Source organism: Helianthus annuus, chromosome 7 (assembly GCF_002127325.2).
Source record: "Helianthus annuus cultivar XRQ/B chromosome 7, HanXRQr2.0-SUNRISE, whole genome shotgun sequence".
Lineage (NCBI taxonomy): Eukaryota > Viridiplantae > Streptophyta > Magnoliopsida > Asterales > Asteraceae > Helianthus > Helianthus annuus.
Window position 1 is genome coordinate 63,260,560 of NC_035439.2, and position 15,371 is coordinate 63,275,930.

At 39.1% G+C, this 15,371-nt stretch overlaps 1 protein-coding gene across 1 annotated transcript; it reads right to left on the reverse strand.

Annotated features, from left to right (window-relative positions):
- Positions 1–9,550: 9,550 nt before the first annotated feature.
- Positions 9,551–11,805, reverse strand: LOC110868144 (wound-induced basic protein). The gene is made up of 2 exons (XM_022117234.2): positions 11,607–11,805; positions 9,551–9,893 (listed from the first exon to the last, which is right to left on the reverse strand). Exons 1-2 carry the CDS (start codon positions 11,675–11,677, stop codon positions 9,821–9,823), a joined length of 144 nt encoding a protein of 47 aa, XP_021972926.1. The 5' UTR covers positions 11,678–11,805; the 3' UTR covers positions 9,551–9,820.
- Between the last annotated feature and the right edge of the window lie 3,566 nt (positions 11,806–15,371).

Here is a 15,371-nt window from a genome sequence, read left to right on the forward strand (position 1 = left end):
TGAGGAATGGTTAGGCTTGGGTTAAAGGTAGGTGGTTTTGGGTTAGTGGTTAGTAAAAAGGGCTAAAAGCGAAAAGCGTCGGTCATCGTAAATTTTTTTGTTTTTGTGACTTTTATTCAAACTAAGCATTTTCAAACAAAGTTTCTTTGAGGAACTTGTTTGTTTATTGCTAGACTTCATTTTTTTTATAAGTAACGTCACACGAAAACTGAGCTTTTTACTAAAATAAAGGGTTTAAAAGAAAAAAGGTTTTGGTGGGTAAAGGGTGTTTGTTTTGTGGGTCTAGAAACGAAAATGTTTAGGCTCAAAGGGGTTAACTAGGGGGATTTTGGGTAGGCAATAAAAAAATGAAAAATAATGGTGTTGAAAAGAAAATGGGTTAGTCCTAATGTCTCCATCATTTACTTACTTGGGTTTAAGTTGGTAAGGAGCGGGAATGTATCGTCATGGCAAGTTCTAGAGTCGTAAGAAACCAAGCGGCTATACACACAAGAAACGAAAAATGAGCATTTAATTTAAAGATGTATGCTTGTATGCTCAATAAAGGCTCAAAACTCACTTTTTGTGGGAATGAGTTTATAATGTGATCAAGTATATATAATCAAATTTTAACTAGATTTGTCATGCCGTTTCATAATTTTCTTATGTTGGTTCTTTTTATGACGACGCTATCAGTTGTAAATTTGTAAAAATATAACCTTTTTAGAACTTGTTGTTCCCAAATTAAACCAAGACAAGTAAAAAAATGAAAAGTTTTGAAAAAATTTGGGGTGATTAGCGGTTCTAATAGAGTTTTGTGTAAGGCTTGTTATTAGGACTTGCAAAATTCAAGGTTTAGCATCCCCCCCCCACACTTAAATTACACATTGACCTCAACGTGTCCCAAAAATAATTTTTTTTAGGTTGATTGAATGTGTAAAAATGTGTTTAAAAACAAAATTTTATGTTACTGGGCGTTTGGGCACGGGCCCGTGTTGGTCCGGGCACGGCCCCGTGTTCAGATCGCCAGTATCATATTTAACAGAAGGCTGGGCACGGGGGCGTGTTCAGTGAACACGGCCCCGTGTCCAGTTACCTGAATTGGGCGTTTTCTGCAGAACCTCGGGCACGGGGGCGTGTTGGGCTGAGCACGGCCCCGTGCTGCACTTGCTGTAATGAAGAAAAATTGTCGGGAGGCTCTGTTTTCGGGCATGGGGTGTGGGTTCAAGTTTCCCTTAGTAACCTCCACCATTCCGAGTGTGTTTTGACCATTACAACATCATCCTAACATCAGTTAACACTAAGAAACCATCATTCATTAAAGAGTGAATTACATAGTATCCTAGAAAATAAAGAGCATAAACTAAATCTGGATAAGTAGGTCATGAAATACAAGAAATCTTAAACCACTAAGAAGTCCTAGCCTAATTTTTATTTTAAGAACAAAATTTCTGAAAAGATAATTTTTCGGTTGAAAAAGGCTTGAAGAACTTCTTCTCCGGAAGGGGCCCCTTACACATCGTTAAGCCATTCTTCTATCTCCCGAGGGAGAAGGAAGGCGGGCTCATTGGCGTCCTCGTTTTGAGGGGGTGTGACTTCCACCGGAACCTCTTGTAAGTTGTCAAGAGGAGGTTCTATGGGGATATCATCCCATCCGGTGGGGTTAATGACTTCTTGAGCCAAGTTCCAATCTTCTTGGGGAAAGATTGGTTCCATTGGAAGCATTGCAAGAATATTCAACCTTTGGTGCAAAAGGTTGATTTCTTGGAAGCTTCTCTCTAGCCCCACCGTGAAATAATTGATACAATCGATTAGGACTTCTTCTACGGATGTCATTTCGTCGAGAGCCTCTCTCAGTGCTACTACGTAGCGCACGAGGGTTGCTTAGATTGAAGGTCTTCGTTCCGTACGACTGTTCCTTGAATGTGCTGAAGAGGTTCCGCTATTTTGGCTTGACAAGTCAAAAAGATTTCAAATTAATGAAACAGTACTCCGGCCACGGCCCCGTGCTTGCTGAGCACGGCCTCATGGCCACTTCTTTGCAGGTTTTTAAGAAAAGGAATCTTGGAGCTTTAAATTATTTTTCTGACTTTTGAAGCATTTCTAAGCAGAAATAACTTAAAACAGTGTTGTAAAACTTACTTTTGACAAGATTCCTTGAATAAAAACCTATCAAATAAAGCTTGAAAACATGGAGATTTCAAGTTTTAATGGAGGTTTTGAGGAGAAAATGAAGAAGAAGGCAATAGACAAAAGTAGGAAAGACAAGATGGTTGTTGAGAACCTTCTTTAGAATATACCTTGTATGGTATATGTGAAGATCCCACCAGATCTTTGCCTTTGGAATGGGTCCAAGAGTGCAAGAATCTTGCTGCATTTATAGAAAACGACAGCACGTTGGACACGGCCCCGTGTCGGCTGGACAGGGCCCCATGTGTAGATAAGATTCTGACACATTTTGTCCATATTCTGACCTAAAGTCAGACGGGAATCTTCAGGCGGACACGGGGGCGTGTTGACTTGGACACGGCCCCGTGGCTAGAGGTTTTATGAAGTTTTGTCTAGTTTTAAGGAATTTATCCGGATCGGGTGGTTCCTTACTGGACGAAACAACACCGAAGTGCCTGAGATACCTAAGTTGCCCTAGCTTTAGACAAGAACGCAAGAGGTTATCGGAAAGGGTGATTCCTAAGCTAAATACTAGTGGACAAGTCCAGCCTTTATTTCCCTTATCTGGGCTCTCGTTAAAGAAGGTATATGTCGAATTGCTCCGGTCTATGTATGCATCGGCGGAAACCGATGGGGAGTCCTTCACGGCACAATCGACATAGGGACGACTATCGCTCAAGTCCTCACAGGAGTTATAGGTAATTTCGGGAGCAACGATGGTGTTATAATCCGCATGTGATCTCAATAATTCTCCTTGATCGTCGTCTTGAGATGAATTAGTTATGTCCATCTCAAGTTCTCTTATCAATTGGAGAATTAGTTCTTCCATTTGAAATAATTCTTCGAGAATCATATCATCTAGAAGGGATGATTGAGAGTATTCGAGGGAGACATAGGGATTGTTTTTACTTTCGCCCATCTTAAGGCTACAGGCAAACGATGGGTCTATATAGTGGGGAATGTAATTTAAAAAATAACATTTTAAATTTTCATGAGATCCGCCACATATTTGACACCACATACCATAAGAGGAGCGAAAGTAAAAATGATCAGTATCACTCATGTTGGTGTCAGAAATTACCAACCATCGGGATCATTACGTTCTGTTTTCAGTATCTGAAACTTGGGCACGGGGGCGTGTTCAGTGGGCACGGCCCCATGTTCAGCTACTGTCTGACTTAAAGCAGGATTGCTAGTACCAATGATTGGGCATGGGGGCGTGTTCAGCGGGCACGACCCCGTGCTGCAGACTGCAGAAGCTGAAAAATTTAGAAAAATCCTAAAAAAACAAAAAAAATAAGAAAAACGATTAGGCCGTTGATTTCTAACTTTCTTAAAATCCTTGTGTCCCCGGCAACGGCGCCAAAAACTTGATGTGCGTTAGGTGTGATATATTTTTATTGCTATTTTAAGCCCTTTTTAACATTTTAGTCAAGTTATAAATTTATAAAACACGATATTCTACTAACACTAAACACACATATGGGCAAGTGCACCCATCGTGAGCGTAGTATAGCGTTGGTAAGATACCGAGGTCGTCCAAGTACACAAGAGCTTTTAGTACCGGTTTATCCTCAACGTCTAATCAAATCAACAATTTTAAAAAAGGTTTTATACATGAAAATAAAAACTAAAAATGCTGAAAAATAAAATAAAATAAAAACAGATAGACAAGATGAATCACTTGGATCTGACTCGCCAATATAATACCAGTGGGTATTGAAGGAGGTCCTAGTAAGCTTGACCCAGGTCCTTGCAGGATCTATATACTGAACAAGGCAAGAACCTTACCAAACCATTCCCTTAACCCCCGACCAGGTAGCCAACATATCTCTATGTATACCGTAGAGATATGAATGGTGAAAATCTTTTATTTTATATAGACAGTAAAATAATGCCAAGACACCACGGAAAAATGATAAGGAAATTTCACCTTCAACATAAGAAACTAGTTATTAAAGTCATTAATACAAAACCAAATAAAAAATGCGAAAAGATTAAAAATCAAAAGTATTACATTAAATGCTTGTCTTCACCAAGTGATGTAAGAGACTTAGGCAAACATGGCCTTTGATTGTCAAGAACTCTTACTATAATCTTGGATCCCGAGACTACTACACACACTCTAAGGTGGATGATGGATGATGGTGGTGGATGTGGGTGTTGTAGTGGTGGTGGAGTTGTGGTGAAGTGGGAGAGAGGTGGTTTGCCAAGGGATGTCTTTGAAGTGAACCAAGCACCCCTATTTATAGCCTACACAGAAGCCCGTACACGGCCCCTTGTCCAACCTCTTTCTCTTTCTTCATTAATTGCAATTGTCTGTATTAGGCTCCACATATCCCCGTGTTCGCTGGGCACGGCCCCGTGTGCAGAAGCGTATCTGTACTATCAAGATTTGCAAGATTCTGTGAATCTTAGCGTTGACCGTGGCCTGTGTCGAGCTGGACACGCCCCCATGCTAGGAATAGAAGCTTCTACAACTTTGTCTTTTCTGCAGGCACCTGGCCACGCCCCCGTGTCCGCTGGGCACAGGGCCGTGGTCAGCCTTCTGTTTCTTTGTTTTTGCTTGGGAAGATGCTGTCGAGGGGTCGGGCATGCCACGTTTATTCCTTTTCTTGTATTTATGTTAGATTTTGCTGCATAGTTGTTCCTTTTGTTCATTTAAGCTCATTTGTTCCTGAAAATACAAAAGGAAGACAAAAGCACACTTTTTTCCAACATTAGTACTAAAAAGGGTTAGTTTTATGCCTCATTTGATGTAATTTATATGTTGCATTTTACACACATCATTGATTGAAAACATTCTTGGAGATGGAAAGCCGATCTCCGTAGGTATGACTGCTTCAAAACCGTATACCATGCTAAACGGTGTTTCTCCATTGCTGGTTTTTGGCATGGTTCTATGAGCCCATAAAATGCTGGGAAGCTCATCGACCCATCCTCTCCTTTGTGTTCCCAATCCTGCTTTGATGCCATCAATGTTACTTTTGTTCGCGCTTTCAGCTTGGCCGTTTCCTTATGAGTGTGGCACCGAGGAAAAGACATGCTCTATATGTAGCTCTTTGAACCATTTATGCAAGTCTTCGGCCGCGAAGTTCGTTCCGTTGTCAGTAATGATTCGTAGTGGTAATCCGAATTGACATATGATATGTTCCCATATAAACTTGCGCACTACCATCGCTGTTGTCGAATCTGGGGCCTTTGCTTCTACCTACTTAGTTAAATAGTCGACTACGACTATTATGAATTTTACCTCTCCGGGGGCATCTGGGAATGGGCCGACCATGTAGATCCCCCCCCCCCTGCTAAAACGGCCATGATGTTGTGACAGGGACCAAAGCATTTTTGGGGGGCAGTGTCTTGGGTGCATGTTGTTGGCACACATCACATTTCCTTAAAACCTTCACTACATCCAGGTGCATCCTTGCCAATAGTATCAGGCGTTCATCACTTTTGCCACCACCATTCTTGGGCCCGCGTGGATTCAACAGATCCCTTTGTGTACTTCCTTGATAAGATAATTAGCATCTTCAGGATCGACACACCGTAGCAGAGGTCCCAAGTAAGATTGTCTATACAAGATGTCGTCGGATATCTGGTAGTGCAGTGCTTTGTGTTGTACTTTTCGGGCTTCTGCCTTGCTCTCCGGTAATATCCCTGACTGTAAGTACATAATTATTGGTGACACCATGATAAGGATCCCATCTGGATAACTTTTACTTGACGTAGCGGAACAGACCGGTTCTTTAGTACTCCGATGCGTACGTCTTTTGCCAGATGCTGAAAACTTATGGAGGCAAGTTTGCTTAATGCATCTGCGGGCTTGTTCTCACTTCTGTTGATTTGGGTAATTTTTAAGGAACTAAATTGCTGGAGCAACGACTTTTCCTGTTCAAGGTAAAGTGCCATGATGTCGCCCTTTGCATTGTACTATCCGTTGATTTGTCCTGCCACCAGCAGTGAGTCTACGTGCGCCTCGAGTTTTTTCACTCCCATCTTGATTGCTAGGCGTAAGCCTACTAGGAAAGCTTCATACTCGGCCTCGTTGTTTGTACTTTTAAATTCCAGGTGAATGGCGTACGTGAACTCATGTTTGTCAGGACTTACTAGCCTCAGTCCTACTCTTGCGCCATCCTCATTGGATGCACCGTTTGTATATAACAACCATGGTTTATCTATGGACTGTTTCTCAGCTTTCTCCATTGCTTTGCATTCTCGATCTTTATCATCGGGTACTTCAGTAAGGAAATCTGCTAACACATGTACTTTGATCGCTGGCCTGGGCCTGAAGACTACATTGTGTCTACCTAGCTCAATCGCCCATTTTACCAATCTTCCAGAAATTTCGGACCTTGCTAAGATGTTACCAATGTTGTAATTTGTCAGGACGTGGATGACGTGACCTGAGAAGTATCTATGTTGTCGCCTGAAGGCATGAATGAGAGCAAAAACTAGCTTTTCCATCATTGAATACCTTGTCTCTGGGTCGTTTAAGGTGCGGTTGATGTAGTATACTGGTGTCTGTACTCCTTGTCGGTCGACCAAAAGGACTGCCCCTACTGCTTTTTCCGAAGCTGACAGATACATGACCAATGGCTCGTCCTTCACCAGAGCTGTGAGAGTTTGAAGGCGTATCAGACATTCCTTCATTTCTTTGAAAGCAACCTCCGCCTCTTGGGTCCACAGGAACTTGTTCTTTTTAACACAATTACGTAAAGTTTTGATGAATGGGAATGATTTCGCAGCGTGATTGGCGAGAAAGCGGTTTAGCGCAGCTAAACACCCTGCTAGGACTTGCATTTCTTTGATCGTCTATGGAGAAGGTACGCTCAATTGCCTGTACTTTTTCTGGGTTACTTTAAACCCATCTCTTGTGACGATGAAACCCAAAAACTTTCCTTCCTCCATACCAAATGAACATTTGGCTGGATTAAGCTTTATGTTGACGTTGCGGAGCGTGTCGAAAGTTTTCTCAATGTTCTATAACATCTGGTCTTCCTCTTTGCTCATGATTACTAGATCGTCCATGTATACTTCAATGTGCTTGCCGATGTCATCGCCGAATGTTTCATTCATCAACCTTTGATATGTGACCCCTGCATTGCGTAAACCAAACGACATCTTGGTGTAGCAATATAAGGCCATCGGCGTGCGGAATGCTGTTTTATCTTCGTCTTGTATCGCCATCTGAACTTGATGGTACCCCTTGTAACAGTCTAGAAAGCATTTCCATCTGAATGATGCTAGAGAATCGATTTTTTCATCGATTTCCGGCAATGAATAGCAATCCCTTGAGCATGCTTTGTTGAGATCTTTATAATCAACACACATCCGCCAATGATGAAACACAGGTTAACACTATGTTATCCCAGCTGGTCGTTTTGTAAAGGGTGGTTCAATCTCTTTCTCCACTCACCATTAAGTTGAATCTCCTGCAAAACAACACCGGTGACTCGCCACAAGGAGGAGAATAGGGGGTTCTCCTTGAAGCATCAGATAGATAAAAACAGAAGCAAATTGTTTGATTATGTCACTTATTTAAAATAACCAGCTTGAATTCGGAAAGATAAAAAGAGTAGCAAATTGGTTGATTATGTCACTTATAAACTAAAGGTAACTTTGTCAAAGTTAAAAATTAGAGTTTAGCAACATGGCCAAGTTGCAAGGATGTGGTGCAGTCACAAAAGGATTGAAGAAGAGAAAGAACGAAATGAGCGGTTATCAAATATCAAAATGAGGTTTGTGGGGAGAGAATGGTCATCAAAGCTAACGTGAGTAGAGAATGGTGCAACAAATGGAGAATAGTGGAGTATAAAGCGGAAATCCCGTAGAAATAACACATAGGTAGTGTTTGGTATGCAGGAATGAGAGGTGGAATGGAATGAATGATTACGAGGGAATGAAGAAAATGGTGTTTGGTTGGTCAATAGAATGGAATCACCCATTCAAAAATGCATTCCATTCCCTCAAAATCATTCCTTCCACTCCCCATGTTTTTTTTCCATTCCATCCCCTCTTGCACCATTCATCAACAACACCACAACCCACCCACCACCTTTGCCACAACCCACCACCACCACCACCCACCATCGACGCCATCGCCGCCACCCGCCACCACCTCACCCCGATAGCCACCGCCGCTGCCGCCACCCACTCGCCACCGTTATCACCCACAGCTGCGACCAACCGCTAACGTCACTCGCCGCTGCCGCCGCCCACCACCATCGTCAACGCCGCCACCACCGCCACCACCAACCGCCGCCACCACCAACCGCCACCTCTGCTTCCACCCACCACCAACGACCACCTTGCCACCACCACCACTCGTCGTCGCCGCCGCACCGCCACTCGCCGCCAACACCACCACCCATCGCCATCGCCGACACTCACCACCGCCACCTATAACCACCCACAATCATTACCACCGACCACCACCACCACCACTCACCGCTGATTTTATTACTCCGTTTTTCTTGCCTACCGAACAATACACAATAATAACTTATTCCATTCACACATGGTAACCAAACAAAACATGAAATGGTAATGATCCATTGCATTCCCTCGTCCATTCCATTACCTCGTCCATTCCATTCCTTCGTCCATTCCATTACCCCATACCAAACAGACCCATAGCCTTGGGATATTAAGTATGGTAATGAGCCTCAACTCGATAACCATCCTCCACATGATCATCCCCTCCATCACCACCCTATGGTGATAATCCTTCACACCATCACTATTAGAAAAAAATTAAATGAAGAGAGGAGGAGGGCCGTAGAGAACTTGGAGGCTGCCACGATTACAACGAACCTAGGCTCGTGAGGGGCCGTGTTGGGGGGCTTGCTGGTACTAGTTGGCCTCTCCACGGGCCTCCCATGGAGCCAATACTTAACAGCTTTATGATACTTTATCCAAGAAATATGTGCTTACTAGTTTTGCACTCGCTGGTTTATCTTTAGAATATAAAAATAGCTAAAATGCGTATGCAGATAAGTACAAATTCACTACATCTCATGTTTGACGTACAATAAACTATATATAAGAAACTAAAGTAGTGACTACCCATGTTTGATTCTATATGAATCAACTACGTGATAGTAGATCTAATTTAATGACCTTTTGCCACATTGATGAACTTATCAATGAGCAGTTAGCGGCTGTTGACATCAGATAATACAAATTCATTACATCTCAAAGTATATTCTATTAGCAAATTGATTGAAGATGAAATCGTATAAATTTCAAACACAGACCGCTTATTATATATGCCGGTGGTGGTTCATAAACACTTTTTGAGCTACTTAAACTTGACGGGGTTCTAAACAGTCTCAAGTATAGTTTTGAGTTTTAACATGAAGATTCGTTTATTGAAGTAGTTTGAGCCCAAGTTTCATCATTAGGCTCGATTAAGCTTGGGAAACTATTATCATTCAGATTTTAAATCCAATAGAACATACATAAAATAAACCGTTACCTGCTTTCCCGCTCTTTCAGGAAAAAAAAAACCCACAACACTTTTCAGTAAAGTTCGTCAACGTTACATAACAAAATCAATACAACAAGAGTCAAAATACGTTGACGACTTCATAACAGCTGAATAACAGCTGCTATCATACCCCATGAACGAAATACAAATAAAAAAAAAAAAAAACCCTCCCTCACAAAAACATTACTCGTTCATAACAGGCTTGTTCTCATTAGCTTTTGGCTTGTGTTCCTTAGGCCTTTGCTCCTCAGTTTTCCTGTAAGTAAAGTAAATTAGACACAAACCTACATATGCTACAATAAGATTTGAGTTCAATGTTAAAGGTTTACAGGCTCGTATACCAACATAACCAAACACACAATAGTTAGAAGCAGAATAAAAAACGGAAAAAAAACAGTAAACCATCAAAATATCAAAATTCCAAATGCACCAACTCAATCATAACCCTATGAGGTACCTTTTAATCCATAGCTGTCAATAGCATATAGCGGTCAATAGCGACAGGCAGCCTATATGCTACATAGCGATAGATGGGGAGAGATTGGCCAAGCTCCGCACCAGCATATCAAAAACTGCAGAATGCCACACCAGTGCAAGAGCAGGAAAGAGAGGATCAGTAGTTTTGGTATCCGTGAACTGAGCATATTATACATCTTAAGCTTTTCTATCCTTCTAGCCCAAGTGAGGCTCATTTCCTTTTTCTCAGTAGTGAATGGATTCATGATTAGTGAGGTGGCCACCTACCTACTACTAATTATCAAAGGCCAATGCAACGGCCAAGCTCAAGATTCAGAATACAAGTTCCGAGCCTGTGAAGAAGGGAAGGGACGATTTCCGAAAGAGCTCAATCAACGAAGGAAAATGAGCCCCAACCCCCTTGACCCAGTTTAATCTGTGACGTAGGGAAGCCGACAAAATAGCGACCGCTATTTCGTGTTTAGCGAAGGTAGTAGAAATAAAAAATAGCTATCTATAATTTATATATATATATATATATAGAGAGAGAGAGAGAGAGAAAGTGTATTGTACAATTGGGCTTAACGTACATCGCGTCCGCTGTGAATATATAACATGCAAATTTTGTACTTGCAACATGCGATTTTTTGGGTAGAGGTAAAATCGCATGAGTAAAAACAGCAATCGCATGTTATATATTCACAGCGTACACAATGTACGTTTGTACGTTAACCAACCCTGTGAACACAAGTTACACAACAAAATAAACCCACTACACCACCCAAAACCTAAGCGCATAAGGCACGCCTTTTTAGACCAAGCTATGAAGTATGAACTATCCCAAAATCATAACTGCGATTATGATAAATTTATTAAAAAAAACTAGACATCATAGAAACCAACTGATATAAAATCATTAGTTAATCAAAGCATAAAAACATTGGCTTCATAAATCTGGAAATCAATTACTGATTTGACATTCTGTTTCACTGAATGTCTTCTCTATTTTCATTTGATTCAAACGGGCAGTTGAGCCGAATCAATAACCATAAATATATGTTTCACTGAAAGTGGAGTCACCTATTAGTGGTTTTTTTAACTGTAGGTTCGCAACCGGCTAGGGATGTCTCAGAAGAAACTAAAAACAGCTTAATTTTAAGCGGGCTTTAACCTATTTACCGGTTAATAACCTGAGAAAAACTGGTTATGAACCGAACCGTTTAAAATGAACAACCGAACCAGTTTAAGTAATAACCGGGGATTAGGTTAACCGTTTTGTGCACCTCTACTACCGAGAACAAAAGCACTCAAGATTCTACAATACAATAATTACAACGAATACCAAACAAAATCGATATCATCTAATCAAGCATTCCTTCAAAACACAGCTCGAATAAATCATCTTTACACCGTTTAATGAGAATCAAAAAGCAGATCATATGATAACCGTAGGTTAAAAACAAAAACTGCAAAATACAAGCCCTAGGATCAAATTCGAAGAAACGAATCATACCGTTTATCAGATGAGCCTCCCTTCTGGCTGAGGAAGGAACGGAACAACGGAGAATTGACGTCGTATATCATTGTCGTCTTGTATGATGGATGATTCTTGAAGAAACGCTTTCAGCCTTCTAAAACCCTAGTTTGGCTTGCAGCCTCAGATTTAAAAAGGGGGAGACGAGTTTCCGGGCCGTACCCGTATCCGGATTTAACTTCCCTATGTTTTCAACTAGTTGATGCCCCACCCGCGTTGCGGGGCGATAACCGAATAATTCTCAAGGGTAAAGTTCTTGTACAAATAATCTTAACATACTAAACATACAAATTGAAGGAAAACTAAAAAAGACAAGATGCCATTTTTGTAATTATCAATAACTATCAAAGTTACTCTACAAATATACCTAAAAAAACCTAACCACTCCCCCCACCCCCAAAAAAACCTAAACCCCCCACCCCCAAAAACCTAAAAAAAACCTACCCCCCACCCCCCAAAAACCTAAAAAAAAACCTACCCCCCCACCCCACCCCCAAAAACCTAACCCCCCCCCCCCCCCCCCCCCCAAGCTAAAATGCTAAAAACTAAACCCCCCAAAAAACCTAAAAAAATCTAAAAAAAAAAAAAAAAAAAAACACAAATTATTTTATTTTATTTTTTTAACATATTTTATTAAAAAATCGCTACTTTTAGTAGCAGCCAAAAATTTTTTTTTTTTTTTTTTTCTAACGAAATGTAACGATTTTTTAATAAAAAATGTTAAAAAAAAATTTGTGTTTTTTTAGGTATTTTTGGTTGTAACTTTGATAGTTGGTGGTAATTACAAAAATGTCACCTTGTCTTTTTGGGTTTTCCTTCAATTTGTATGTTTAGTATGTTAAGATTATTTGTATTTGATCTTTTGCCTAATTCTCAATCAATTAAAAAACTACTATTATAGTTTTGTTAGGAAAAAAAACTAAAACGATGATAAGACTGTAATTCTGAGCTCAGGGCAAAACTGTAGTTTGTGAGAATTAATGAGAGAGTGTTAGGCAGCTCTTTGACATGGAAAAAAATTAAATCTTGTCAACCAATTAAAAATACACTTTTATAGTTTTGCTAAAAAAACTAAAACGATAGCAATACTGTAATTTGAGCCGAGGGCAAAGTTGTATTTGTTGACTTGGGTAAAATCATAATTTGCCAAAAGTTAAAGTGATGGCAATACTATAAATTTGAACCGGAGATAAAATTGTAATATAACTTTACACTAAGGACAAAATCGTAATTTTAAGCTGTGGACAAAACTATATTTTTAATTTGAACTGGGGCAAAATCAAAATTTTGAACTGAGGGCAAAATCGTAATATTGAATGGGTGGGGGGCAAAAACATACTTTTATTTTGAACCGGGCAAAAACATAATTTTAAACTGAAGCCGAAATCATAATTGTTGAAATGGGGTGACAATGCAAAATCGTCATTTTTAGTTTGTGGCAAAAGCAAACATTTATTTTGAAGTGGGGCAAAAATTGTAATTGTAATTGTAATCTGGGGATAAAATCATAATTTTGAACCGAGGGTAAAAGCGTAATTTCGAGCTAGGGACAAAAACATATTTTATTTTAAAGTGGGGGCGAAAACGTAAATTTATTTTAAATTAAGGACGAAACCGTAATTTTAAAACGAATATAAAATAATAAAATGGTTGGTCTAATAGGAAAGTGCCACGCAGCTGCGTCGCACCCCCTAACTTGTTTTTGTATATGTAAAAAAATGGTGGTTAAATTTGATGTTATTTAAGAAGGAGTTCGAAAAAAAAGGTCGAATAATGAGTGAGTGTTAGGCAGCTCATTGACACGAAAAACAATTAAATCGAGTAAACCAATTAAACAAAACACTTTTATAGTTTTCAAAAAGAAAAAGTAAAACAATGGCAATATTATAATTTTTAACTAAGGGAAAGTTGTATTTTTTGACCGGGTTAAAATCGTAATTTGCCAAAAGCTAAAGTAATGGCAGTACTGTAAATTTGAACCAGGGGCAAAGTTGTAAATTTTCACAGGGGCAAATTCGTAATTTTGAAATTGGGGTAACAGCGTAATATAAATTTGAACTAAGAGCACAATCGTAATTTTAAGCTGGAGGCAAAAGCACAATTTTATTTTGACCTGAGGGCAAAATCGTAATTTTGAGTTGGGGGCAGAAACATAATTTTATTTGAACTGGGGAAAAAACGTAATTTTGAATTGAGGGTGAAATCACAATTTTTTAAAAGGGGAAAAATCACATTTTTGAACAGAGGGCAAAATCGTAATTTTTAGCTAGGGGCGAAAACAGAATTTTATTTTGAACTGGGGGCGAAAAGGTAATTCTGAGTTGAGGGCAAAACCACAATTTTATTTTGAGTGGAGGGAAAAATCGTAATTTTGAGCTGAGGACAAAATCGTAATTTTATTTTGAGCTGATGGCAAAACCGTAATTTTAAAGAAGGCAAAACCGTAATTTTAGAATGGATATAAAATAATAAACTGGTTGGTCCAATTAGGGAGTGCCAGGCAAAGTCGTAATTTTGAATTGAGGGCAAGATCATAATTTTAAGATGGGGACAAAAAGTGTAATTTTATTTTGAATTGGGGGCAAAAACGTAATTTTAAAATGAATATAAAATAATAAATGTGTTGGTCCAATGGGGGAGTGCCGGGCAGTTTCCTGGCACTATTCCCCCATTTGGTAAATGTATATGTAGGATAATTAGTTCGATTACCCAAGGTTTCGGTAAATATCTATTTTGGGTCAGTATAGCAACCGAAAGAAATAAGCTCCAAAAGAATATCGACAGATCTTTTACATCGATCGTAAACTATAAAAAAAAGTTAATTGAATAGCGAGACAGACTAATTTTAAATTAACTGTAAATAGAAACATAATCGTTATCTTAAACATAACTTTAATAAAAAAAGAAAGTACAAACTAAAACACTAACATAATACAGTAAAGTCACTATATATTAATATACGATAAAATTAATATTTTGTCCGTTCCCAACTTGGGACCACTACAAAGTTGAACCCTGTCGATAAAAAATAAGATAACTTTTTTTGAAATCCTAGTGTATATATATTGATCCCAGTGAAACTATAAGTTAATATTACTAATGGATTCCAAATTCTAAGAAATATGCAATGAAACTTGTTTTTGTACTTTATTTTGAAACTGGTCTAATAAAAACGTATTTGTCACACCCCAACCGGATTTAATCAAAACCGAATTTCATTTCATTGAATAATTTGTCAGCACAACAAGGAAATTAGAAAATACAACAAGTTCAAGAAACAATACAACAAAATACATGAATCAAATACAACAACATAATCTAGGTTTCTAAGTGTGTTTCTAGCCATTTCTACTAGATTTCATCATCATTGTCCTCATATTCCTGCAACACATTTCAAAGTATAGTTCAATACAAAAAGTATTGGCGAGTATACAAGTTTGAATAATAGCATAAGTATAAAAAAAAGTTTAAAGAATCAACATGGCAGAATATGTTATCTAAAATTAACATACGACTGGCATGCAACTATAATTACCAACCTAAATATTACCGATAGCATAATTGTCACACCACAACCGATGGTGGAAACATCGGAGTGGGACGAAATAGATTGCTCAAGACATCATAACACTAATATTTGCGACAAGTATTTAAATAATGGATTTATTTCATTACTAAAGAGTCAATTACAAAGATTGAAATCAAATACAACAACTTTGAAATACAAGAATTACAATACAATAA